Here is a 24,515-nt window from a genome sequence, read left to right as displayed (position 1 = left end):
AGGGTCTCTTTTTGACTCAAGCACCTTCTTCATTAAGTTTATAGGGTCTCTTTTTGACTCAAGCACCTTACCCCCCCCCCATTAAGTATGACAAGCACCTCAAGTACCTTAGTCATCAAGCATGACAAGCACCTCAAGCACCTTAGTCATCAAGCAAGACAAGCACCTCAAGCTTAGGTCGAGTTCCCACCTCAAGCTCTTGCTTAAGGTCAAAGGACTTTTAACCCCTAACCATTGGAAGTCTATAATGAATCTAACCCTAAGGTCTTTTAAGCTCCATTAGATGCACATCGCTCTTTGATAGACTACCTCCTTTTGGACTCTTATTGAGATGTAACCATCTCCTCTTGGCCCCCTACTGAGGTAAGTGTAGAAGCACTTATTGCACATTGCTCTTTGATAGACCATCTCCTTTTGGACCCCTATTGAGATGCAACCATCTCTCCTTTTGGTCCCGTGTTGAGATAAGGTCTAGAAGCACATGTCTCTATTCTAACTCTTGTTCCTATTTATTCTCCCACATTAAATGATCAGTTTAATATGAGAAAATCATTTGGTATAGTTAGATATTATATTTTATGACATTACCTCTCTCTTGAAATCATAGTCATCCTCAACTATGAGGTAAAAGAGATAAAGCCATAGTCATTAGTCAATTGGTCTTAGCGGGTAGAGGATCCCTTTTTATCCTACGACATCGTTCCAAGATGGATGACTAATCCATTCGGTGCTTGGGAGACATAGCTGCCGCAAGCATGTGCTCTTTAGTCAATATCATACTTCCAAAGTAGAGTGACAAGCTCTACTTGGTGTTTGGGAGATGTCGTCACCACAAACATGATTCTAAGCATGCATACTTCTTAAATTTGTGCACAATAAAAAGAGAGCTGGTCTTATAAGACAAAAACATTGTTCATTTAAAATGCATTTTCATATGCTTACTCTAGTGCAGCATTGTAAGCATTGACAAGGTTCATATTATCCTTAAGCTAGGTTCTTTACATCCATCTAGCATCTTTAAAAGAATAATTCTTAAACTTAATAAGATATCGTCATATTATCTTACCGTTTCTTAATACCTTGTCTTCATGTCAAAGGATGGACTCAAGTTGAAGTACTTCTTCTTGATCTTCAATTTTTGGAGGGTCTGCAACTATTGCTTCTTTTGATGGCGCTCCTTTGTAAGGCTTACGTAGGCTCTCATGGAAAGCATTGTGTATGAGCCAATGGTTGGGAAACTTTAATTGATAAGCCATCTCATTGATTGGCTTAAGAATTTTAAAAGGACCATAGTATCTTTTTGCTAGTTTAGCATAATACTCTTGGTGGCCCGAAGGATTCTTGCATGTAATATGCCTTAGATGAGCCTTGAGAAACTTTAGCAAGACCCAATCATTTTTCTTAAAGGATAAGGCTCTTCTATGCTTATTAGCAGTAGCCCTTTTTGCATTTGCTTTGAGATGGATATAACCTCTTTAATCTTTGGAAAAAATTATGTGTGAGTCTCGGCTATATTCATCAGCAGCAAAGATCTTCCCATGTACTTTAAGTAGTAAGGGACTTTTGGATCTTCCCTCTTTACCTCGAAAGGCGCTTTCCCCATAGAAGTATGTACAATGTCATTGTACGCATACTCCATAAGAGGTAGGTACTTCTCTCATTGACAACGTTGCTCCACTTCCATGACATAGGCTTTTAGTAGATCAAGAATTGTTAGATTAGTTATTTCACTTTGGTCATCCGTTTGTGGATGATAGGCCGAAAGAGAAATTTAATCTACTTCCTAGATTCTCAAAGAGACCCTTCTAGAAATTACTGGTCATTCTAGGATCTTTGTCCGACGCTATGGGTGTTGGAAATCCATGATGCTTGAAAATTTGAGATCTGAAGAGGTTGCCATTTGATGTGCCTTAATAGTCTTTTTGACAGGCATAGAGTGTGTTTTCTTGTTAAGCATGTCGTCTGAAACAATCCAAGTTGCTTCCCTCGATCAAATTTCAAATTTTGGTATACCAGGCATTTTGGAACATACTCTTGTATGTTTACTTTTCATGGTAGAACAACAAAAATACATTTCTACTCCTTGAAGAGTAGATTATGGATTCCCTCTTCTTTGTCCCGCATAAGGAGAAGTATGGGATTCATGCATGACTTTCTTATTGTATGGGTGAGTAATACATAGCCTATTGCCGTTTGGAAGATAACCATCCTTCAAGATGAATGGTTCTTTTTTCTTCCCTAATGCAAAAGCTCTAATTACATAAAGTCTCAATCAGTAGCATAGTTATCTATAAAAGATAGATCATTGTGAGTTGCTATAGACACCACATTTACCCTTGGTCGTTGTGAAAGTGCATCGACCACTTGATTGTGCTTGCAAACAATGTGAGCAATATGAAATTTAAATTGCAAAATAAAATTTTCCCACCTCATTTGTTTGTCGGAGAGCTTGGTTTGCATCATGAAGTTCTTGAGGCTTTGTGATCCATTCGTAGGATGAATGGAGTCCCCAAGAGATAGTGTTTCCACGTGTTTAGGGCATATAGAATGGTTAGTAGCTCTTTTTCGTATTTGCCCAATACTCACTTATCGAAGTTGAGTCTCTGACTCTCATATGCTATGGCATGCCCTTCTTGAAGCAAAATAGCTCCAAGGCAATTTGCACAAGCATCACATTGGACCTCAAATGGCTTTGAGAGATCTAGTAGTGTGAGCACACGTTGAGAGATAAGATTCTCCTTAAGCTTCTTCAAAAGCTTCTTGCACTTTTGCAGTCTATGAATACTTAACGTTCTTTTTTTGTTAAGTCATGTAATGGGCTTTAGCGAGAATTTTTTTAATGAAGCATCTATAGTATGCTCACATACTTATGAAGCTTCGTACCTCCTGTAGATTCCTTGGATTAGGCCATCCTTTTATTATCTCTAACTTTGTTGGATCCATACGAGTGCCATCTTTAGAGATAATGTGACCTAAATATTGAATCTCTTGTAGGAAAAATTCACTTCCTTTTTATTAATGAAAAGCTTATTCTCTCTCACAACTTGAAATATTACCTGGAGGTGTCGCTTGTACTCCTCAAGAGAATTTGAATGGCTTGAAGATTTTTGTCCATCCTGAGTTTGAACGCGTCTGGAGCATTTGTCAGGCCAAAACTTGTAAATTATCAAATAGATCTTCTACCCGCGGCACGGGAAATCTATTTTTGATAGTAATCTTATTTAGTGCTCTATAGTCGACACACATGTGATATGTGTCGTCTTTCTTTTGTACTAAAAGCAATGGTGAAAATGGAGAGGAGCTAGACCTCACCATCCCTTTTTCCTGCACTTACCTCATGATCTCCTCTTGTTGAGCTTGTGAAACTCGATAAGGAGGCTTGTTAGGTAGTGAGCTTCCTAGTAGGAGCTCAATTGCATGGTCATCATCCCTCATTTTAGAGGTAGCTCACTAGGGATGTCATCAATGAAAACATCGTGGAATCCATTTATGAAATTAGACAACTCTAATTCCTCTTGATTCCCTTTGTTGCAAGGATATGGTGTTCCTTGACTCATTTGCATCTATGTACATGCTCTTTTCCCTGTAGGTGAAGTAGATTCTCCTTTCAGGGAACTTCATGTTGGAAGCCATGCGTTTAAACCATGGTGCCCCAACGATAACATTCTCGTGTTTGAGAGGGGAGATAAAGAAATCCTTTTTGTCCACATAGCTTTGGACATGAAGCCTTAATTTTCCAATTAAGGAAGTAACTGAGACGTCTTGTCCCTTGATAGCTTCATTGGCTTTCAATGCATCTCCCATCTCATGGGCCTAGCTTAGTGGTCAACTCCGTGGATATGAAGTTGTGAGTTGAACCAGGTCAAACAAAATAAAGGAATCATGCTCTTCCATCTTCCCCCAAGCATAGGAAAGGAGAAATCCTTGGCAATGAGCATCCTCTTTTGGAGCTTCAACCATAGAGGCTCTAGGAGTCTCATTGCGGGCAATTCTCTTGGGGCAAGGATGATAACCATGGCCTTGCTCCCCACACTTAAAACATTTCTGGTCCTTACAAAAAGCTTCTAGCTCTTTAGGAGAGAGTTTATATTTACCTTTGTAAACTCCCTTCTCCTTGCACCGATTGTTGTTGTTGTTGGAATAGCCTTGGCATCACTTTTGTCTTTATTTTCCATGGGCTTGACATTCCGTCTAGCCCCTTGTTGGAAATTGATGCGCGAAGCAACCATGGTGTGGTGGATTACTTTGGTGATAGAACCAGGCCGTTGAGAGTTGACATACTCGGCCATCTCTTTGGGTAATCCCGCATAGAAATTGTTGCTTTTGCTCGGCAACGTCTATCTTTTGAAAGATAGTAGCCTTGAAATGTAAATCCCAAAACTTGTCCACATATTTATGGATAGACTCATGAGAGAGAAGCCTCAAACTCCACCATTTGGTGAGCACTTTGTCCTTGGCATCACTTGCAAGGAATTGCTTCATGATGGAAACTCGTAGAGTTTTCCATGTCTTTGGGGCTTCGTCGTTGCCACGAAGGCTAGCCCACCATTGACAAGCCAATTTTTGGAAGTACATAGCTACATGGCGTAGCTTGGAGGACTCCGTGAAGCCCTCGTCTCCAAAGGCCGCATCAAATTGTTGGATGAAGGCCAATACTTTGTCAGTAGCACCAAAGGTTCCATCATAGGTGAGAAAAGAGATACTATTTCCTCCCTCTTTGATCTTGTTGAGCTTTTGTGACCTTCGCCATGCAGGGTAAGATTTGCGATGTCTTCCCCTCTTGTATTCTCTAGGAAAATAGCCATAGCTTTCATCGGTAGAGGAGGAAGGTGAAGAAGAAGGAGAAGAGAGTGACCTCTTTCTTGCGCTTTTCTTCCTTTGTTTCCTCTCTTCCTTTTTGAAGTGACGAGGAGAAGGACTATGGGTTAAATATTTCCTCTTGGGAGGAGTTGGCGATCATTTAGTCCGCCTTCTTCGTGGAGCCATATCTTCGGAGGAATTTAGGGATTCATTACTTTCTTGATCTTTGGATTCCTCCTCTCGTATGGGAGAGAGTCTTCTTTTAAGGGTCTCATCAAGAGGCCTCCTAAGCTCTCTCTCCTCTTGGAGAGGAAAGGAAATCCCATAAGCACGAAGTTGTTGAGTAACTTCGGCTTGCAAAGCGGGGTTGCCCATAGCTTGTTGCAACATAGTAACAAGATAATTAACAAACATGGGGGCATCATCATTAACACCTTCATGTGCAAAATCAAAGTTATCAATGTTCATTATACTCTCTTGGTTATTGTCAACCATGTTAATTAAACTTAGGTGTTTACTTAGTGTATGCTTTAGCAATTCAAAACCTTAGTTGCTACTCCTCTTAGCCTTTGAAAATAGGCACTTAAGTATATACACCCATGGCTTGAATTGGTTGATTATAGAGAGGAGTGTCCAACCAGTAGCATTCAAGCACACCATGTGGTTAAGCATAGGGAGAGTCTGACATGTGTCCCATGTGCCCTTTGAAAAAGGGGTGCCCTTTGGGTGAGTGGAAAGTTAAGTCAAAGATTCCCCTAACTTTGGGACTTTCATGCATAGGAAGCTTCTCAAGCACCTTCCTCATTAAGTTTGTAGGGTCTCTTTTTGACTCAAGCACCTTACCCCCCCCCCCCCATGTATGGGAAGCTTCTCAAGCACCTTCCTCATTAAGTTTGTGGGGTCTCTTTTTGACTCATGCACCTTACCCCCCATGTATGGGAAGCTTCTCAAGCACCTTCCTCATTAATTTTGTGGGGTCTCTTTTTGACTCAAGCACCTTACCCCCCATGTATGGGAAGCTTCTCAAGCACCTTCTTCATTAGGTTTATAGGGTCTCTTTTTTACTCAAGCACCTTACCCCCCATTAAGTATGACAAGCACCTCAAGTACCTTAGTCATCAAGCATGACAAGCACCTCAAGCACCTTAGTCATCAAGCATGACAACACCTCAAGCTTAGCTCGGGTTCCCACCTCAAGCTCAACCCTAGCTTGCATAAGGTCAAAGGACTTTTAACACTAACCATTGGATGTCTTTAATGAAGCTAACCCTAAGGTCTTTTAAGCTCCATTAGATGCACATTGCTCTTCGATAGACTACCTCCTTTTGGATCCTTATTGAGATGTAATAGTCTCTCCTCTTGGTCCCCTACTAAGGTAAGTCTACACGCACTTATTGCACATTTCTCTTTGATAGAACGTCTCCTTTTGGATCCCTATTGAGATGCAATCATCTCTCCTTTTGGTCCCATGTTGAGATAGGTCTAGAAGCACATGTCTCTATCATAACTCTTGTTCCCGTTTATTCTCCCACATTAAATGATCAGTTTAATATGAGAAAATCATTTGGTATAGTTAGATATTATATTTTATAAAAACAGAGTCTACTGGCACGTCTTGCATAGCTAAATGCTTTGTCTCGTGAGCATGGTGGAGCTCACCCGTGAAGAATATACGTCTCGTCTCTCGCTCAAAGCATGCCAGCGAAAAAACCAAGACCATGCTGTCTCAAACCTCAAACACATGCATGTGATATACCAAGCCACTGCGGGCTCCTCTAGCAATCACTAATGAATCGCAATGCATCTGGAAAGACTACTCTATAAGCAATGTCTGACACCCAAAAGATGATAACCTTCTCACTGAGATCAAACTCTTTCTCAATTGAGGAACATAATGCACATGTCATAGCATATATGATGCAACATTGGGCAATGACAAGCAAACATGTCCTACACCTACAATGTCAAACGCCGAACCATCGGCCGAGTGCACACAACCAAAGCTTCCACTAGAGAAAGTGCTAAACCAGTCACAATGCAGTGTGACGTGGAAGACTACATCCTCATCTAGCAACCAACGTGGGGAAGTGTCACCTCTCAAAGACATGTAATCAGGAGGAACACTAAAGGCAAACATGACATCACCATCATTGGCATATGAAACCACCACTCTAGTATGTGTCAAAAGCTCATCTGCATCTCACATACATCTCCGCTGCTGTCTCATACGTCTAAAACAACGACACCTAATGTGCTCTGTGTGACCACAATGCCAACATCTCATGTATCGACAACTTCGAGACCACCGTCTCTCACGAGTCATCACTGTAGACTCTAAACAATCACACATGTCTGCTAACTGGATGCCAAGAAACCAAACTATGGTGAGGAATCCTGGGAGAAATCTGACGAAGTCTTCCCTGTAAACTGAGTAAAAAACTCAAGTACAATCTCTACCATAAACCATGCCAAAATGGCAACAAAGTGGGAGATAACTCGACCACTACACAATCATGAAACCTGTGATCAATCGCATCAAAACCGATGCTCACATATGCATAAAATCAACTCCACAATCTGCTATCTTTGCAAGCATACAATCTAAGACAAACAGCTCAGCTAGCATACAATGCATAACCACATACGCAAGTAGTGAGAAACTAGCTCAAAACACATCCCACAAGAGAAACTGCCTGCAAAAATCTACAAAAAACGTGTGAAACGTGAGACTGTCTGTTTGTAGCCACACAAGCATACGCAATCCTCACTGTTGCGAGAGTGGGTACAAGAACACTAAATTGTGTCCAAGTTGATTGCAGCAACACAAGCATATGCTTGTCTGTCCATACGCAATCCTCACTCCTGCAAGAGTGGCTACAAGAACACTAAATTGTGTCCAAGCTGACAAAACTTGTCAAAGTCGAAGATAAACTCGACCACTAATCCATCAGAGAGCAAAATTGTAGATACACATCAAACATGGTGAGAATCTGGGAAAAATCCGAAAGAGTTCCCCTGAAAACTGATTGAAAACTCAAAAAATCTCACCAATACCGCATAAAGCATAGACAGACACTCAGTGTCTCGATAAACAGATCCACAAATGGTATACATGCATTGCCAAAACCCTGGCAAACTGACTCACTCCTAAACGAGTGGCTCTATGGACCTGTACGTGTCCAAAAACATTGTAACCTGTGAACCTGGTACCTGAAGCAATACCTAGCTCAAAACACAAAGCATGACTAGTTGCCTGTGGTCAAATTTGTTGTCCGAGAGGCGCGCTCGGGGGAAAAATTGCTCTAGAATGGAGCTTCAAAGCCACTATGCACCGATATGTGCTATCAAAGCTGGAAAATGGGATTACCATCAAAGCCGTAATGCTAGATCGAGCCGGGATACCGGCCTCGGGGATGCGGAGGGGGGGTTCAGGGGAGAGAACCTATGTTGCCCTCTCACTCGCTCATTTCCACTGGCAGGGGACCGAAGAGACGTCATATGTCTCTACCTATGTCAAGCCGATATCAAAGCTCAATGTAATTGTGTGTGTGAGCATACCCTTACACACACCCCTTAAGAGAAAATTAAAAGAGATCAATGATCTATGTTCTCTCTATCAAACGAGCTCTGACGGCTGTGTGGCCCTCCTTCACCATTTATGCTCCAAAAAATCAATTGGCAATGGTGCACTGCCGTTGGCTACATGCAGCTCCTCAATTACATGATGACCGCGAAATTCCCAATTGCTTGCTTGCTTTTGCTTCTACTCATGATCTCTGATGCAACACAGCTTGCCCCCTTGTGACCTTCAATTTCCACCTCGATTTGTTGCGCTACTCTTTGATCCCCCCCTTGCTACTCGGTCCCACCAAGCTGTTGCCCGCTTGCTCAATTGCTTGCTTAACACACAAGATCTCCCACCGCGATTCTTTTTGGCTGTAGACGCTCTGCACATACTACTCGACTTTGAGTGTGTGTGTGTGTGTGTGGGGGGGGGGGGGGATCACACACAATCTCCCATTCTAAGCTCCAAGCTCACAATTTTGGCTTCAGATCTTGCCATGGCTACCCATTGCTCATTCGCTTTGCTACCAAGATCTACCAATACCCACACAATGGGCCTTGATTTTGATATTGGCTACTGATTCTCCTGCATCTTCAAGCTCAGAGATTTTATTTGTGCATCCTCTATTTCAACAGAAATGCCAAGCTACCTCTCAAGATTCCCTTGAACCTCAAGAGGGGGCTGCGCACGCGGTGTGCTCCGAGATCCACGATTCACCCGGATCTCCTCCGATCCGGTTTCGTCGTTCCGGATTTGTTGTCTCCAAGCTCAAGTCGAGCTTGATTGCTTTTGTGTCTCGTCGGGAAGCCATCATGCACGCGGATCGCCAAGCCATAGCTATGATATCAGTTTAAGAGTGCGTGTTCACGGATGCGTACGTACATGGTGCGGTTGATAGGAGCGAGGCTATGGTGGATGCAGACGGTGAGGTGCCATGACAAGGTGTAGGGCACAAAGAAATGAGAGAGAGAGAGAGAGAGAGAGAGAGAGAGAGAGAGCTCTCCACATCAACAAATACAAAAAACAATAACCCTATGATTTTATTTCTTTTGTCACTTACAACATAAAGCAATGCGAACTGGTAAACATGACTAAAGCTTTCTTGCATGCCATAAGGGCTTGTTCCCACGGACTGACACCAAGATAACTAAACGAGGGCTTGAACCCAACAATCCCCCCCTCAAGCCCGAACTAAACAGACACTCATGATACCTCGAGTTTTTGGTGTACTCGTCAACCGTGAGTTTTAGGTTCTCTCACAACCAAGGATTTTTGGTGTATCAATAACCTGGTGCTAGGTCAGTAAACCGCCCTTGAATAGATAGAGTGTAGGCCAAATATTTAGCTACCAAAAAATGGAGTTTTTGGTTCACTACCAAACCTTGGGTTTAAGGTGTACCCAGTAACCTCATGAGAAGCGGGACAAAAATGGACCGAGAACAAATATTTTTGGGAGGTCTTACCACTTATGTGTGACAGTTTTAATCCGTACAAGTTTTTATCATGGCATGAGTGACATATGATGAGAGAAAACAAGGTTTTGATTGATTTTGTTAACAAAAGATAAACTTTGAACAAAACTATTACACTCAATTGGTAAAAATAGTTTGTGAAGTTGTGCAGATGTTGATGGATCAAGTACTCGAAGAAAATTGTCGAAAAAACAAAATAAAAATCATTAGTGGATGTCTTTCTACCGTTTTGATTTTGGATGCCACTTTATTCTGCTGTATAAATGGACAGGTGAATCGAATGAACAAAATACGAAATGACCATCTCTAGCTCAAGCGTTTGCCCTTCTAACAAAAGAATATCAACTATTTGCTCATCATCAAAGGTAATGAATCCAAAACCCCGAGATCTCCCAGTACCATGCTCTAGCATGATTTGGTTCTCAACAACTTTGCCAAATTGTGAAAAGTTGCTCTTGAATTCCCCTTCAATTACGGATGGAAGAAGACCACCCACAAATATCTTTTTGGTTCTTGACCCTTTCACCATGCTTTCCCCGGGAATCGACCTCTTAATTAGAAGCCTAAGACCAAATAAGGTGCCCACTTTAAATAAAGTGTGAACACAAAAACTAAAATGAGCTCTGTCAATGGTAGCGCAGACAGTCGACGGCATCGAGATGACGGATTGGCTTCACAGCGGGCTAAGGATGCTGAGTTAGGAGACCCTCTAGTGTAGGAAGTTCACCAGGATGCAAAAGCGACCCTGTTGATGCCGAGTTTTCTTATTTTGCTGCAAGTCGACAGCCGGCTTGTTCCCTCTCCAGGCAGCAGTTCTCGCGCACTGGGTGGAGCCGAGACCGGGCAGTTCTGATACCAGTGATAGGAGCGAGGCTATGGTGGATGCAGATGGTGAGGTGCCATGACAAGGTGCATGGCGCAAAGAGAGAGAGAGAGAGAGAGAGAGAGAGAGAGAGAGAGAGCTCGACACAGCAACAAATACAAAAAACAATAACGCTATGATTTTATTTATTTTGTTACTTACAATATAAAGCAATGCGTGCCATGCAAACTGATAAACATGACTAAAGCTTTCATGCATGCCATAAGGGCTTGTTCCCACGGACTGACACCAAAATAATTGAACGGGGGCTTGAACCCAATAGCGGTGCGTGCGTGCGAGAAGGGGAACAGGAGAGTATAGACATTGTGCGATGGAGTAGGGCTCAAATGAGCTACTCCTTATTCTTGGTATATGTACAAGAATAAGGTGAATAGTGGACAAGTGCCCATAGCCTAGGTGACCGGGCAAGGCATAGATCCCTTTACCCCAACATGGAGAGAGTGTGGATTGGTTTAAAGTGTAAGAAAGGTATATAAAATGAGGGACAGAGAGTGAAACTTTTGAGAGACGTGGGTTAGAAAAAGATGAGAGAAGCAAAATAGGGGGAGAAAGAGATAGAGGGAGTTCTAGAGGGGGTTGCATTGAGAGAGAGAGAGAGAGAGAGAGAGAGAGAGAGAGAGAGAGAGATTGGGGATTACACAAGGGAGGGAGGGGGGAAGAGTGGAAAGAAGCAAGTGAATTAAAGATGTAGAGGCAAGGGGAGGGAGAGATATGTAATGGGTGCAGGACGAGGAGATGAGATCGATGGGGGGATGTGCACACATACACACACATAGAAACAGAGAGAGAGAGAGAGAGAGAGAGAGAGAGAGAGAGAGAGTGGTTGAAAGGGAGGGAAGAACTTAGTAGTGAGAAAGAGACGTGGAAGCAAGAGGAGGGACACAACACAAGAGGCAAGTAGTGGGCGAAGGAGAGGGGGTAGGTGGAGGTGGTGGAGGAGGAGAGTGGGTGGCTTTAATGGCCAAGGAGGGTGGCAGTAGTGGTGCCCCCCCCCACCCAATTTTTTAAAAAAAACAAAAAAGCTCATTCCATATTCTAACTCTTCGTTTCAAGTTATTAAACTAAAAATATATTAAAATGTGGATTATGCTACCACATTAACTCTCCATTGAACCATAGGAGGAAAGAGGAGCCCCAAATCTAGAGAAGAATGGTACATGAGTTAGAGCTAAAGTAAATGCTAGCTATAAAAAAGAAACATTACAACAAAGCCAAAAAAGCAAGACTTTAAACCTAATTGAGCTCAAGCTCTAAAGTAGAGATTATTTGATGCAAAGAAACATTACAACAAAGCAAGACTTTAAACCTAATTGAGCTCAAGCGCTAAAGTAGAAATTATTTGATGCAAAGAAACATTACAGTTGCTAAAGTTTATGCATTACAAGTGAATGCCCAATGTGATCTCGTTAGTTATTTGTTTCCCATCAACATATTGAAATGCAACTAACAAGGGAGTGGAGGAGGATGGTTAAGGAGCGAGCTCAACGAAGCGAGCTTTGGAGCGAGCTTTTTTTTTTTTTTCATCCCACCACCACTACCTCCCATTGCCGCCCCTTAGCAACCATCACCATCCACCACCCTAGCCCACCGCTGGTGGTTAGTGGTGCTAACTTACTACCACCATGTGCCACCCCTACTCCTAACACCACCGCCCATTGTCGCCCCTCCCTCCAGTGGAGTAGCCAAAGATCTCCTCTCTCTCTCTCTCTCTCTCTCTCTCTCTCTCTCTCTCTCCCCACCCCTCTCTCGTGTTGTCTTCCCTCTGTGCGTGTGTGTCTTTCTCGCCCGCCACCCCTCTCTCTCTCTCGTTGTCTCCCCCTCCCACCCCCTACCCCCTCCCCTCCTCTCTCTCTCTCTCTCTCTCTCTCTCTCCCTTCCCTTCCCTTCCCTCCCCTCCCTTCCTGGAGTGAGCTCCACCCCTCTCTCCCCCATGTCTTCTCTCTCTCTCTCTCTCTCTCTCTCTCTCTCTCTCTCTCTCTACTTTTCAATAATGTTAAAATTATCCTCTTTCTCTCTGTCTCTCTAAAAAAACCTAAAACATTAGCGATTTTGCTAGTGCCTTTGGTTTTTTTTTTTTAAATCAGACCCTCTCACCGCTCCCCTTCTCTATCTCTCATGATCCCTCCAACCCATTCCCTCTCTTGTCCCATGTTCTCTCTCTCTCTCTCTCTCTCTCTCTCTATCTCTCTCTCTCTCTCTCTCTCTCTCTCTCTAAAAACGCAGCCGTTTTTTGACCTAGTAGATAGCAGTCCACTCTTTTGATCATAACTTCTTCATCCGAACTCCGATTTGGGTGATCTATAGCCTCAATCGAAGAGCACGAAGTCCTCTACGCATTGATGTAAAGACAGAAGTTTTCAGAGTTATGGAAGGCGTTTCTGTAGCAGCATTTTCGAAGTGAACAGGTTCAACAAAATTGATTCTCATCTCCTATTTTACATACAATGTCTTCCGGCACTCGCAAGGGTTCTTCTTCTTCAACAAGGTCCACAACCATTGTGGAAAGTGATCCAAAATCTCCTAAGTGTGGAGATAGCAACACAACCACCCAACCAACGACATCGGAAACAATGATCATGGCGTACTTGGTATCATTGCAAGAGATCGTAAACAAACAAGGCGAAGACTTACGAGCACTTGCAATGGAGAATGGCACACTAAGGGTACTTGTGGTTGACAATGAGAATCTCAAGAGGACACTTGAGATGCAAACAACACGTTTGATGCAACTTGAAGAGGAAGTCAAGGAATGTAAACGCTCTCTTGTGGACTTGAATGCTTTGAAGGAGCAGATGAACAAAGTAGAGCATGACCATGTATTGAAAGAGGAGAAATTTGACACTATGAGCCGGGATGTATGCAACATGAAAAATTTATGCACAAACAAGTCTTGGGCTGATGTATGTGGTAGCAATGTGGTTTCTAATTCCTCACTCATGCAAGCTATGGTGCAAACAAAGAATGTTGAGAATGTGGATGTGGAGGAGTTGAAGGAACGGGAGCGACGTTCCAAGAACATTGTTATTCGTGGAATTCCCGAAGAGAAGTTAGAGACGCCTCCTTCTCTTGCCATTGTTATTGAAGATTTCTTCAAAACCCACTTTGGCGTGCCCGGAGTTATGGTCTATGGAGCACATAGAGTGGGGAATCAAGGAGCTCCTCACTCGGGAGAACGGCCAATTGTATGCACCATGCCGGATGAAACCAAGCGAAAGATTATCCTTGATAATAGTTGGCTCTATTTGAGGGATACAAAATGTTTTGTATGTGAAGATCGCACTATTAAGCAACAAAATATGTGTCGCAAGGCATATGAGAAAAAGAATAATAAAAACAAGGAGATCTCTCATGAAGAAATGTGCGCAAGGAGGAGGCAAGTCTCTCAAGCAAATAGGGATGCGTGACCTATGAGACCGAGTTACAATTGAAAATATGCTTTTGAAATTGTAATGGATACCCATGGAATGCGGGGGTTGGCATTGATGAACTAACAAGCAAAGCCGATGTTGTACTTCTTGTTGAAACTTGGGAGCATGATACACAAAGGATTAACGGCTTGGAGGATTACAATGTACATTCATTGATGTGGTCAAAGAATCTCAAGCAACGAAGAGGACAAGGAGGGTTAGCATGTATGGTTAAGAAAGGATTGGAAGATTTTGTATCAATTGTGAAAGATGACAAGTACAAACGTTATGTATGGCTGAAAATTATGACACCAAAAAGAGCACCCATTTTTGTAGCCGGTTGCTACATTCCTCATCATGATTCTCCCTTTTATGCTTGCATAGATAGAGATCAACCATTTTCTGATTTGGAAGAGGACATTGCTTATTTCAAAGGTGAAGGTGATGTTATTGTATTTGGGGATATGAATGCTCGCACAAAAACATTGCAACATGATACTCAACAATTTGATATGCCATACATTTCAAGGGAGTTGGAGGAAGTTCACTTGTATGATCGTACTTCAATGGATGAAAAAGAGCCGGATCACTATGGAAAGTTACTTTTACACATGTGTAATAGCACGGGTATGCTCATTGCCAATGGTGTATCTTTGTGGAGTGGAACCAATGGATTTACATGTAGGAGACATAATGGGGATAGTGTGATTGACTATATGCTACTCTCTGAAGCCATCATGTATCGCATAAAGAGTTTTATGTTTGGTCAATGGACCCCGGAATCCGACCATCGCACCTTATGTATTGACCTTTCATGTGGAGAAGCAACTAAGCATGATAATCTCAGCCAAAGGAAAGAGAAGTTATCACTATGTATGGATTTCAAACGGGCACCAATGTACATTGAAATGGTTGAGCAAAAATTATGGATGACAAAGCTTCAATGTGATACACCATTGGAAACTAAATGGGAAGTTTTCAAGAAAGCTATTTGTTCTTGTGCGGAAGAATGCTTTGCCATAAAGCATCTCCATGGTATCAACAAAGATAAATCACACAAAAGGTGGTTTGATAAAGAATGTCAAGATGCTCGAAAGTCCTTGATAAAGCTTGATGCAACTATGGACAAAGACAACTATCAAAGTCATTTGCATACATACAAGGCATTGATTCAAAAGAAGAGAAGAAGATGGGAAGTAAAGCAACAAGAATTTCAAGTCCAAGAAAAGGCACATGCATGTGGAAGATTTTGGAGAAACTTGAGAGGCAAGCGGGTTGAGAATTTTGGTAACTTGAGTCTAGTGGATATGTACACACATTGTAGGCAATTATATGAGCAAGCAAATACTGAAAAAATGCCATTTTATGGTTCACTCCCATGTATGCCGTCTTTTTTTACTATTGAGGATGTATGCGGTGGGCTTGAAAAGTTGGCCACTTGCAAAGCGGGAGATCTTCAAGGTATCAAGCCGGAGATGATCAAATGGACGGGAGATTTACCCATGAGTGGATGTGTGATATGTTCAACCTTGCACTTCAACATGGTATGCCTTATGATTGGAGTACTAATTGGGTTAAGCCTTTGCATAAAGGAGGGGATGTAAAGAATGTAAGCAACTACCGGACTATAATGATTGGGTCTCTTATGGCAAAGTTGTTTGGGTGCATAATGGAGATGAAATTGAGTGATTGGACTGAAGAGAATGACAAGCGGGTTTTCGTCGATGCCATAGCACCATTGATCATCTTGTCACTCTTCGTGTTCTCATGGAGGAAAGTCGGTTGAAAGGCAAGCGATTGTATTGTTGTTTTGTGGACTTTAAGAAAGCCTTTGATATGATTCCACGTAACAATTTGTGGAGAAGGATGGAAGAACTCCAAGTGCCAAGTGAGTTTATGCTTGCGGTTTCTCGAATCTATGAGAAGGTGATTTGTCAATTGCGCATGGGAAGAGAAATTTTTTGTAAGCACTATTGGGGTTAAACAAGGATGTCCATTGTCACCAACTCTCTTTGGTCTATGCATCGATCAATTGGAACAAATGGTACTTGACTTTATGCAAGAAGAAGGCATTGAAGAGGTCACTATTTGCAATGCGGTAATCATGCTTTTGTTGTATGTGGATGATGTAGTGCTTTTAGCACACACTTTAGAAGATGCACAAAAGCTTATGGTTGTCCTTGAGAACTTTTGCTTGCATAGTGGGTTGATTGTAAATGAATCCAAAACAAAGGTTATGCTTGTGAAAACCAACCATAAGGAGAAGCCATGCATTGTGTACAACAACGAGACACTTGAAGTTGTTGAGAGCTTTAAGTACCTTGGCCTTGAGGTTCCATCCAATCACAAGTGGCATGAATGTGCTATGCGTCGTTTGGAAGCGGGAAAGAGAGCATATTATGCATTTGAGAACATGTATAATGCGGGAAACATCAAGTGTTGGGTTCTCAAGAAGTATCTCTTTGATGCATTGGTGACACCGGTTCTTCTTTATGGAGTTGAAGTGTGGGGCGGGAGCATCTCAAAGTTTACTTGGAAAGAGTTTGAGAATGTCCAAAAGCGTTTTCTTACAAACTTTCTCCAAGTTAAGACACAAACACCATATATGCTCCTACTTCTTGAGTCGGGATCTCTTCCAATTGAGGTTATGGGCATGGAAAGGGTTGTGGAGTACATGATAAAGATGCGTCAAAACCCCTCACATCGACTTCCTACAATTGCATGGGAAGCAAGCAAAAAAGTTCAAAAGACGCATAAAAGCAAGATCTTGAGCACGGGATGGATGCAAGACATAAAGAAGTGGTTTGGGAGATGGGATGCATTACACTTGCTACATGATGCTTCAATTGACTCTCAAGTGAATGAAGTTTTTCTACAACGCCAATGTATTACGGCTGCAAAAAAGTTCAAAAGACGCATAAAAGCAAGATCTTGAGCACGGGATGGATGCAAGACATAAAGAAGTGGTTTGGGAGATGGGATGCATTACACTTGCTACATGATGCTTCAATTGACTCTCAAGTGAATGAAGTTTTTCTACAACGCCAATGTATTACGGCTTGGGAGAAATCCGGTGGGTCACGCTTCATACATTACACCACCTATATTGCCCCCAACTACAAAACCATGTTCTTCGCTGAGAGAGGAAACCGTACTCACACTTACATGCTTGAGCCTATTCCCTTGTCCGCGATACGCACTATCGCAGCAATTCGGCTTAGCTCCCATTTCCTTCGATGCGAGATAGGGCGTTGGGGCAATGGAGAAGAGTCAAATCGATTGTGCACATTATGCTCACTGCAAGTTCGTGAGTCTGAGTACCACACACTACTAGAGTGCTCAGCTTTTGATCACATCCGAACTTGCTTCTCTCACATTTTCAGCCATAACTTAGACCTACACACTTTGCTCTCCCAGCCAACTCTCATCACTACAATTTTGGAGCATCGAGAGTCATTCATCAGCCATTCACATACTACATCACATGTAACTTTGGTCCCATAGGTCATATTTGACCTCCGAGGACGATAATAAAATCTATCTATCTATCTATCTCTCCATCTCCAGCCCACGTCTTTCCTCTCTCTGGCCCCCACCTCTTGCTCTGCGTCCGCCCCTCCCTCTTTTCTAGCTCCGATCCTCCCCCCCCCTTCTCTCTTTATCTCTCTCTCTCTCTCTCTCTCTCTCTCTCTCTATATATATATATATATACGTCCTCCTATCTTGCTCTCTCTCTCTCTCTCTCTCTCTCTCTCTCTCTCTGTGCCCCCCTCCACTTGCCACCCCTCTCCCCATCCCCTATTCCCATTCTCTCTCTTTACTCCCACCACATCACACCTCGAGTCCCTCCAACCCTAGAGAGAAATGAAACGAAATGGAATGAATTGTTATTTTAGCTAAAATGGAATGAAATGCTATAGTAAGAATTTTCATAAGGTAAAAATGACATATGAGACCAAACTGATACAGTCTTGGTGGATATAATATAATGCATGGGTACGAAGGAAAATGAGAGAGAAAGAGGGGGGAGGGGAGGGGAGGGGAGGGGAGGAGAGAGAGAGAGAGAGAGAGAGAGAGAGAGAGAGAGAGAGAGAGAGAGGGGAAGGGAGGGGCCAACGGGGGAGGGAGAGGTAGATAGATAGATTTTATATCGTCCTCGGACGTCAAATATGACATATGGGACCAAAATTACATGTGATGTAGTATTTGTGTCGTTGATGAGTGATTCTTGATAGTCCAAAATTGTGGTGATGAGAGTCGCAATGGAGAGCCCACACTATGGCTGGGAGAGGAAAGTGTGCAGGTCTAGGTCATGGCTGAAAATGTGAAGGAAGTAAGTTTACATGTGACCAAAAGCTGAGCACTCTAGAAGTGTGGTCCTCAGACTCTCTAACTTGAAGTGAAAAGGAGAGAGAGAGAGAGAGAGAGAGAGAGAGAGAGAGAGAGAGAGAGAGAGAGAGAGAGGCCCAGGGGGGGGGGGGATTGTGAGAGGGGGAGAGTGGAGTATAGTTTTTTTTTTAAAGGGAAAGAAAGGGAGTGCAAGGGGTGCTTAGGCCCCCCCAAAAAAAAAACCATCCAAAGCAATAGCCATATCGCTATTAGAGTGCAAGGGGTGCTTAGGCCAAAAAAAAAAAAAAAAACCATCCAAAGCAATAGCGATATGGCACTCCACTCTCCCCCTCTCACAATCCTACACTCCACTCTCCCCCTCTCACAATCCCCCCCCTCGTGTGCCCAACCCTAGCCCTTCCCTTGCGGACCCCTCTCCCCCCCCTCTCTCTCTCTCTCTCTCTCTCTCTCTCTCTCTCTCTCTCTCTCTCTCTCACACACACACACACAAACACACACACACACACATTTTATTTTGTACCTAGACATTGTATTAGTTCCACCAAGAATGTATCAGTTTGGTCACATGGGTCATTTTGGCCTTTTGAAGACAGTTAATATAGCATTTCATTTCATTTCTCATTGGGATTGGAGGGACTCAATAGACAGTGTGATAGGAGGCAAAGAAAGAAAAAAGGAAGATGCAGTGGGAGAGAGATCAATAGAGAGAGAGAGAGAGAGAGAGAGAGAGAGAGAGAGAGAAGGGGGCAACAAAATTGTGAGGGAGAGAGGTGAAGTGTATTGTTTTTTTTTTTTTTTTTTAAAAAAGAAAGACGGCCTCACCCCCTGTACAACCCCCCCACCCCCCCCCGACGCTCCCTCTCTTTCTCTCTCCCAGTCTCCTACTCTCTCTCTCCGCGTGCCACCCCTCTTCTCTTTATCTCTCTCTCCCTCCCAATGCCCTCCCTCTCTCTTCCCCTCCCGCTATCACTCTCTCTTTCTCTCCCCCTCTCTCCCTCTTTTACAAAAAAGGGAGGCACTAGAGATACTACTAGTGCTTTGTTTATTTTAAATAGCTCTCTCCACCCTCCGTCCCTCTCTCTCTCTACCCTTGCCACCCTTCCCTCTCATCCTAGTGTGTGTGTGTGTGTGTGTGTGTGTGTGTGTGTGAGAGAGAGAGAGAGAGAGAGAGAGAGAGAGAGAGAGAGAGAGAGAGTCTACCCTTGCCACCCTTCCCTCTCGTCCTAGTGTGTGTGTGTGTGTGTGTGTGTGTGTGTGTGAGAGAGAGAGAGAGAGAGAGAGAGAGAGAGAGAGAGAGAGTCTACCCTTGCCACCCTTCCCTCTCGTCCTAGTGTGTGTGTGTGTGTGTGAGAGAGAGAGAGAGAGAGAGAGAGAGAGAGAGAGAGAGACATGGGGGGCAGAGGGGTGGAGCTCACTCCAGGAAGGGAGGGAAGGCAAGGGGGGGAGAGAGAGAGTGGGGGGGATAGGGAGAGGGGTTATAGAGTGACTAAGAAGAGAGAGAGAGGAAGAAGGGAGTAGGAGATAGGAGAACTTTAGGGAAGAGATGGTGGTTTCTAGAGGAGGAGCTGGAGGAAGGGAAGGTGGTTAGAGGAGTAGATGGAGAGAGGAGGTGGAGGAGAGGAAGGATTTTGGAAGAGGAGGCTGAGGAAGCACATGGGCGGCAAGAGGAGGAAGGGGAGGTAGGGAGGGCGGCACTCAAAAAAAAAAAGCTCGCTCCGTTGAGCTCGCTCGAAGACCTAACTCGGAGTGGAGGAGGGGCGGCATTTTATACAATGCATTTTGAAGTGCATACTAGACTTTAGGGTAACATGTATCTTAATACATTTATTGATTGGGGTGTGAGTAGCGTAGGCAATGTAGGCCATTGCAAGAACACTCATGAAGGAATTTTCTTTTGTAGTTTAGACTTTAAGAACTACCAGTGAAATGTGGTCAAAGCTCATTGGAATATGAAAAGCACGTTGATCAGTATTCAATTAGTGGCCTTGGTACTTATGAAGTTGCTTGAGGAGTACGAGATGGTGACAGGGCAATATGCTTTCAAATCATGAAGGAAAAGCTAGAATTTGATGATCTTAGCTCTTTTCTTATCGAGGAGGAAGCTGTCGTAGTCTCCAGGGCAAGGTTAGTTTTTTGTGTAAAAGTAGAGAGGCACTTGCTACTTCAAAAACTACAAAGAAGTGTAAGAGCCATAGTTATAACAATTGAAATCGTGGTCATTTGTATTGAAATTGCAAATCCAAAGGCAAAGATAAAATCTTAACAAAGGACAAGCTTTTGATGAGGATAGCAATGACAGTGATTTTGCCAAGGACTCGATGGAGCTTGCCAGTATGGCATAGACAAATAGCATTGGCAATAACTCAAGGTTGCTAGTTCGGTGGTGGTAGCCGCACCATGCCTTCGAGAGAGGCACTTGAGTGACTAAGAAGGGCAAATGGAGCTCCCAATACTGGATTTGAGCGAGTGTATCAGAGGGTGTTTGAACCTATGTACCAAAGGTCAAGGCACATTGCATTTAGCAAGGAACCAACACGATGTATACAAAACACTCTGGATGTAGTGCACACAATCCGTTGTTGTTGGTCGGATCATGGACAAGGTGTGTTCCAAAGTCCATTATCTTGTAAAATCTTGGATGTGATGTGTTCACAATTCATTCTTGGATGTACTGTCTACAATTCAACTTTCTACGAGGAAAATGGTGCTCAAGATGGCACGCTTTTCAAGTGACAAGTTGGTGGTTGCAAATGTGAGGTGTATCTAGTAGTGGACCACGTATGGGGTGTCCATGGTAGCTTCTTTATACTTGGTCTTCCTATATATATCCACTATGAGACGTAGAGAGGGTGTTAAAGTTTATGTGAGGTGTATCTAGTAGTGGACCACGTATGGGGTGTCCATGGTAGCTTCTTTATACTTGGTCTTCCTATATATATTCACTATGAGCCGTAGAGAGGGTGTTAAAGTTTATGCATCTCAAGTGAATGCCCAAGGTGATCCCGTTAGTTATTTGTCTTTTAGGTATTTATTTTACTTTTTTTAGCAACACACACATATTATTTTACTTATTTGACATGATTATGGGTAGGGCAATTTATCAATGTGGGGTACTTAAGTTCCCAAATTTCTATGAAGGCACCTATGTCCCCATTGTATAATCTCTAATTCATTGCCAAGTTGGTTGGTTCAACAAACTCTCACTCTCTCTCTCTCTCTCTCTCTCTCTCTCTCTCTCGTGCATTCTCTCCCTAACTCTACGCTTTCGTATTGTTGACTTTGATAATAACAAGGCCAACTAAGCAAAGACTTTCAAACTAAGAGCACCTTCCCATAGACCCTCTAGAGGTGCTTTTTGTTCTTCTAGAGGCGGTTTTGGTTGGCCCTCTAATCTTGAACGTCAACCCCATTGGGCATACACATACACATTAGTCCTGAGAATTTGCGAATAAAAACACCTTGCACTTGGAAGGTGGTTGAGCTCAGTAAGAAGAAACGCTTCTATAACAGGCAACCATCGATCGACTGGGAGCCTGCAACAAATTTTTTTGACCGGAACGTCTTGAAAATGGACAAAGGCGTAAGAAAATTTCTGCTTGAATGATTATATGGGATTGCCATCTTGGACCTCTTACTTATTAGGCTAAATACACCGAATACATGCCTGCCCGTCCTGTTTGGGGACATGCGGGCATGCATTACACACCACCAATGATACATTTTCAAAAAGCATCTAACTTTCCAATAGCCCCATCGTAGTGGTTCGACATCTGTTTTTGGGTGAGTTGGTAGAAACTCAACCCCCACATGAGCTTGGACAAGGGGTAGAGGCTATCCAAGTTGTTGGCTTCGGCCCTTTTTGTGCAGCGTATCCCCCTTGCCTCGTGACTAAATGGAACGGGGTCTTGAATGAAGACCCAGCCATGGGATCGACGGTGGACGACGAGGATCTCGAGGAGATCTGACGACGAAAAAAAAAAGACGACGTGTTGTCCCCGGATTAGAATCTAGACAGGCGTTGTGGCAGCCGAATGTGCTAACCGTGCGTGCACATTGATTTCGTTGAAATGGGTGTGTGTTTACACTTACTTATGCTTGTCTGAGTTTACTCTTTGGATATCCAAGTTTACAAAATTTGTTCGAGTTTACTTTTTAAAAATCGAATAGCGCTGTGTGCCTCTGGTTTTGTGCCTAAAGTTCTCTTCCGTGGATCCTATGACGGGGTCTTCATTCAAGACCCGTGTTCTTTAGTCCTGAGGTGGCCTTGGCCTCTACTTATGCACGCCCAACCTTGTGACCAAAGGTTACCAGACTGAGAGGCGCCGAGTGGCCAACCCGACCACTTTGTGTGAGTTCAAACCCTAGCACTTCGAGTACGATAGAATTTCATTGCGACGTGCAGGACGTTTGGAGCTCTCACTAGGGTAAGAGAGGTGCTGTGAGGTTTTCGCCATGGGCAAGGAGGGGAAGAAGAGGAAAGCGCAGCAGACAGAAGAGAGCACCCCGGATTTCTCTCTCTCAGAAGAAGACATTGCCGGGCTTGCAGAAACTCTCAGCAAGGAGCAGCTTGTTGGTATCTTGAAAGAGGCGGCACTCTCGTATACAGACATACGATCGAAGCTTCAGAGTGCTGCGGATGAAGATCCCGCCGCCCGAAAGCTCTTTGTGCGAGGCCTCAGCTGGTCTACAGAGAAAGACGGCCTCAAGAAGGCGTTTGAGGAGTATGGTGCTGTGAAGGACGCTACTGTGATTGTGGAGAAAAGCACTGGTAAGAGTAAGGGTTACGGGTTTGTCACTTTCAGGCACAGAGATGCTGCTTTACGTGCTCTCAAGGAACCCAACAAGAAGATTGAAGGCCGCAACACAGTGTGCAACCTCTCAGGTGCTCGTGAGGCTGAGAATGCTGCAATTGCCGCTTCCGCCCCTCCTCTTCTTCAGGTAAGCCCAGAAACTGTCGCCTCTTCTCGCAAAATATATGTGGGAAATGTCCCCAAGAATATACAGATGTCCACTTTGAAGAATTTCTTCTCTCAATATGGAGAAATTGAGGAGGGCCCTCTAGGTTTTGACAAGAAGACAGGGAAATGCAAAGGGTACTCTCTAATTGTTTACAAGTCACACGATTCGGTGAGAAAGTGTTTGCAGGAACCGACTAAAACTATTGATGGGCAGAAGGTGCAGTGCAAACTGGCTGATACTCAGAAGAATAAAGAGGATAGAGCATATCCAGGCCCTTCTAACTTGGGGTACGAGGTAACAAACCCAGCTCTTATTGCGTCACACAACCCTTCTTTTTTACAAGGTGGCTCCCACAGCTTTGGCCGGTTGCCTTCTGAGCTTTCTTCTCTACATGGAATGGAAGCTCTAATGCCACACACTGCAACGTTGCTGGGACGTGAGTCTGCTCTTACTGCTGGTTCCTTGTCTTCCATTTATGGACTCCCGCTTAGTAACTCCCTCTCCAGTACTCACCAGTCTTTAGCTGCACTGCATGATGCACATGGCTTAGGGCTTTCCTCACTGCCTCGCAGCTCCTTTTATTAGTAAAAGAGATCTGACTTTATACTTTTGCCTTTGTCGGTTTGCCTTTGTCGGAACGGTTTATTTGCTCTGCTAGTTTTATCAAGTATTTCGACTTAAAACATCTAGTAGCAGGGATTTTATTCCACAGTTGAGAAGCAAATTATCAGTTTTTGCTTCTGTGGTGTAATGCCTTTTGTTAGGCTTTACACTGGTTGTGGACAGTTTGCTCCAGTTTTTTGTTTTTGGATACTTATTGATGGGGCATATTTGAATTGCATTAATGTTGTTCAGTAATGCAGTTCTTTATGTATGATAACGCGTCTTTGCTATCTGTGTATTGAACCCATGGTCGCGTATCCGCTGAGTGTTATTTGCTCAGTTTCTTGAGCAGGGTTTTACCTAGTTTACCATTTGGAACATGCCTTTTTAAAGTATTATTGCGTATTTGGCGATATTGTCTAGTCTGTTATCATAAGCTTATTCTGTATTGGCCTTCAGTATGATTGTGTTTGTGC

General features: G+C 43.3%; 1 protein-coding gene across 1 annotated transcript; it reads left to right on the top strand.

Moving 5' to 3' along the window:
* Nucleotides 1-22,785: 22,785 nt before the first annotated feature.
* On the top strand, nt 22,786-24,310 carry LOC147456563 (UBP1-associated protein 2B-like). The gene has a single exon (XM_086514993.1). The coding sequence runs from the start codon at nt 22,930-22,932 to the stop codon at nt 24,019-24,021; it is 1,092 nt and encodes a 363-aa protein (XP_086371119.1). The 5' UTR covers nt 22,786-22,929; the 3' UTR covers nt 24,022-24,310.
* The last annotated feature ends 205 nt before the right edge of the window (nt 24,311-24,515 follow it).

Source organism: Adiantum capillus-veneris, chromosome 6, assembly GCF_014529385.1.
Source record: "Adiantum capillus-veneris isolate H3 chromosome 6, ASM1452938v2, whole genome shotgun sequence".
Taxonomy (NCBI): Eukaryota; Viridiplantae; Streptophyta; class Polypodiopsida; order Polypodiales; family Pteridaceae; genus Adiantum; species Adiantum capillus-veneris.
Note: the sequence above shows the minus strand (reverse complement) of the source record. Positions and strands in the feature narration are given on the sequence as shown.

Bases quoted from the DNA above. Each gene is read 5' to 3' on its own strand.
- LOC147456563 (XM_086514993.1), top strand. From the start codon at position 22,930: ATGGGCAAGGAGGGGAAGAAGAGGAAAGCGCAGCAGACAGAAGAGAGC.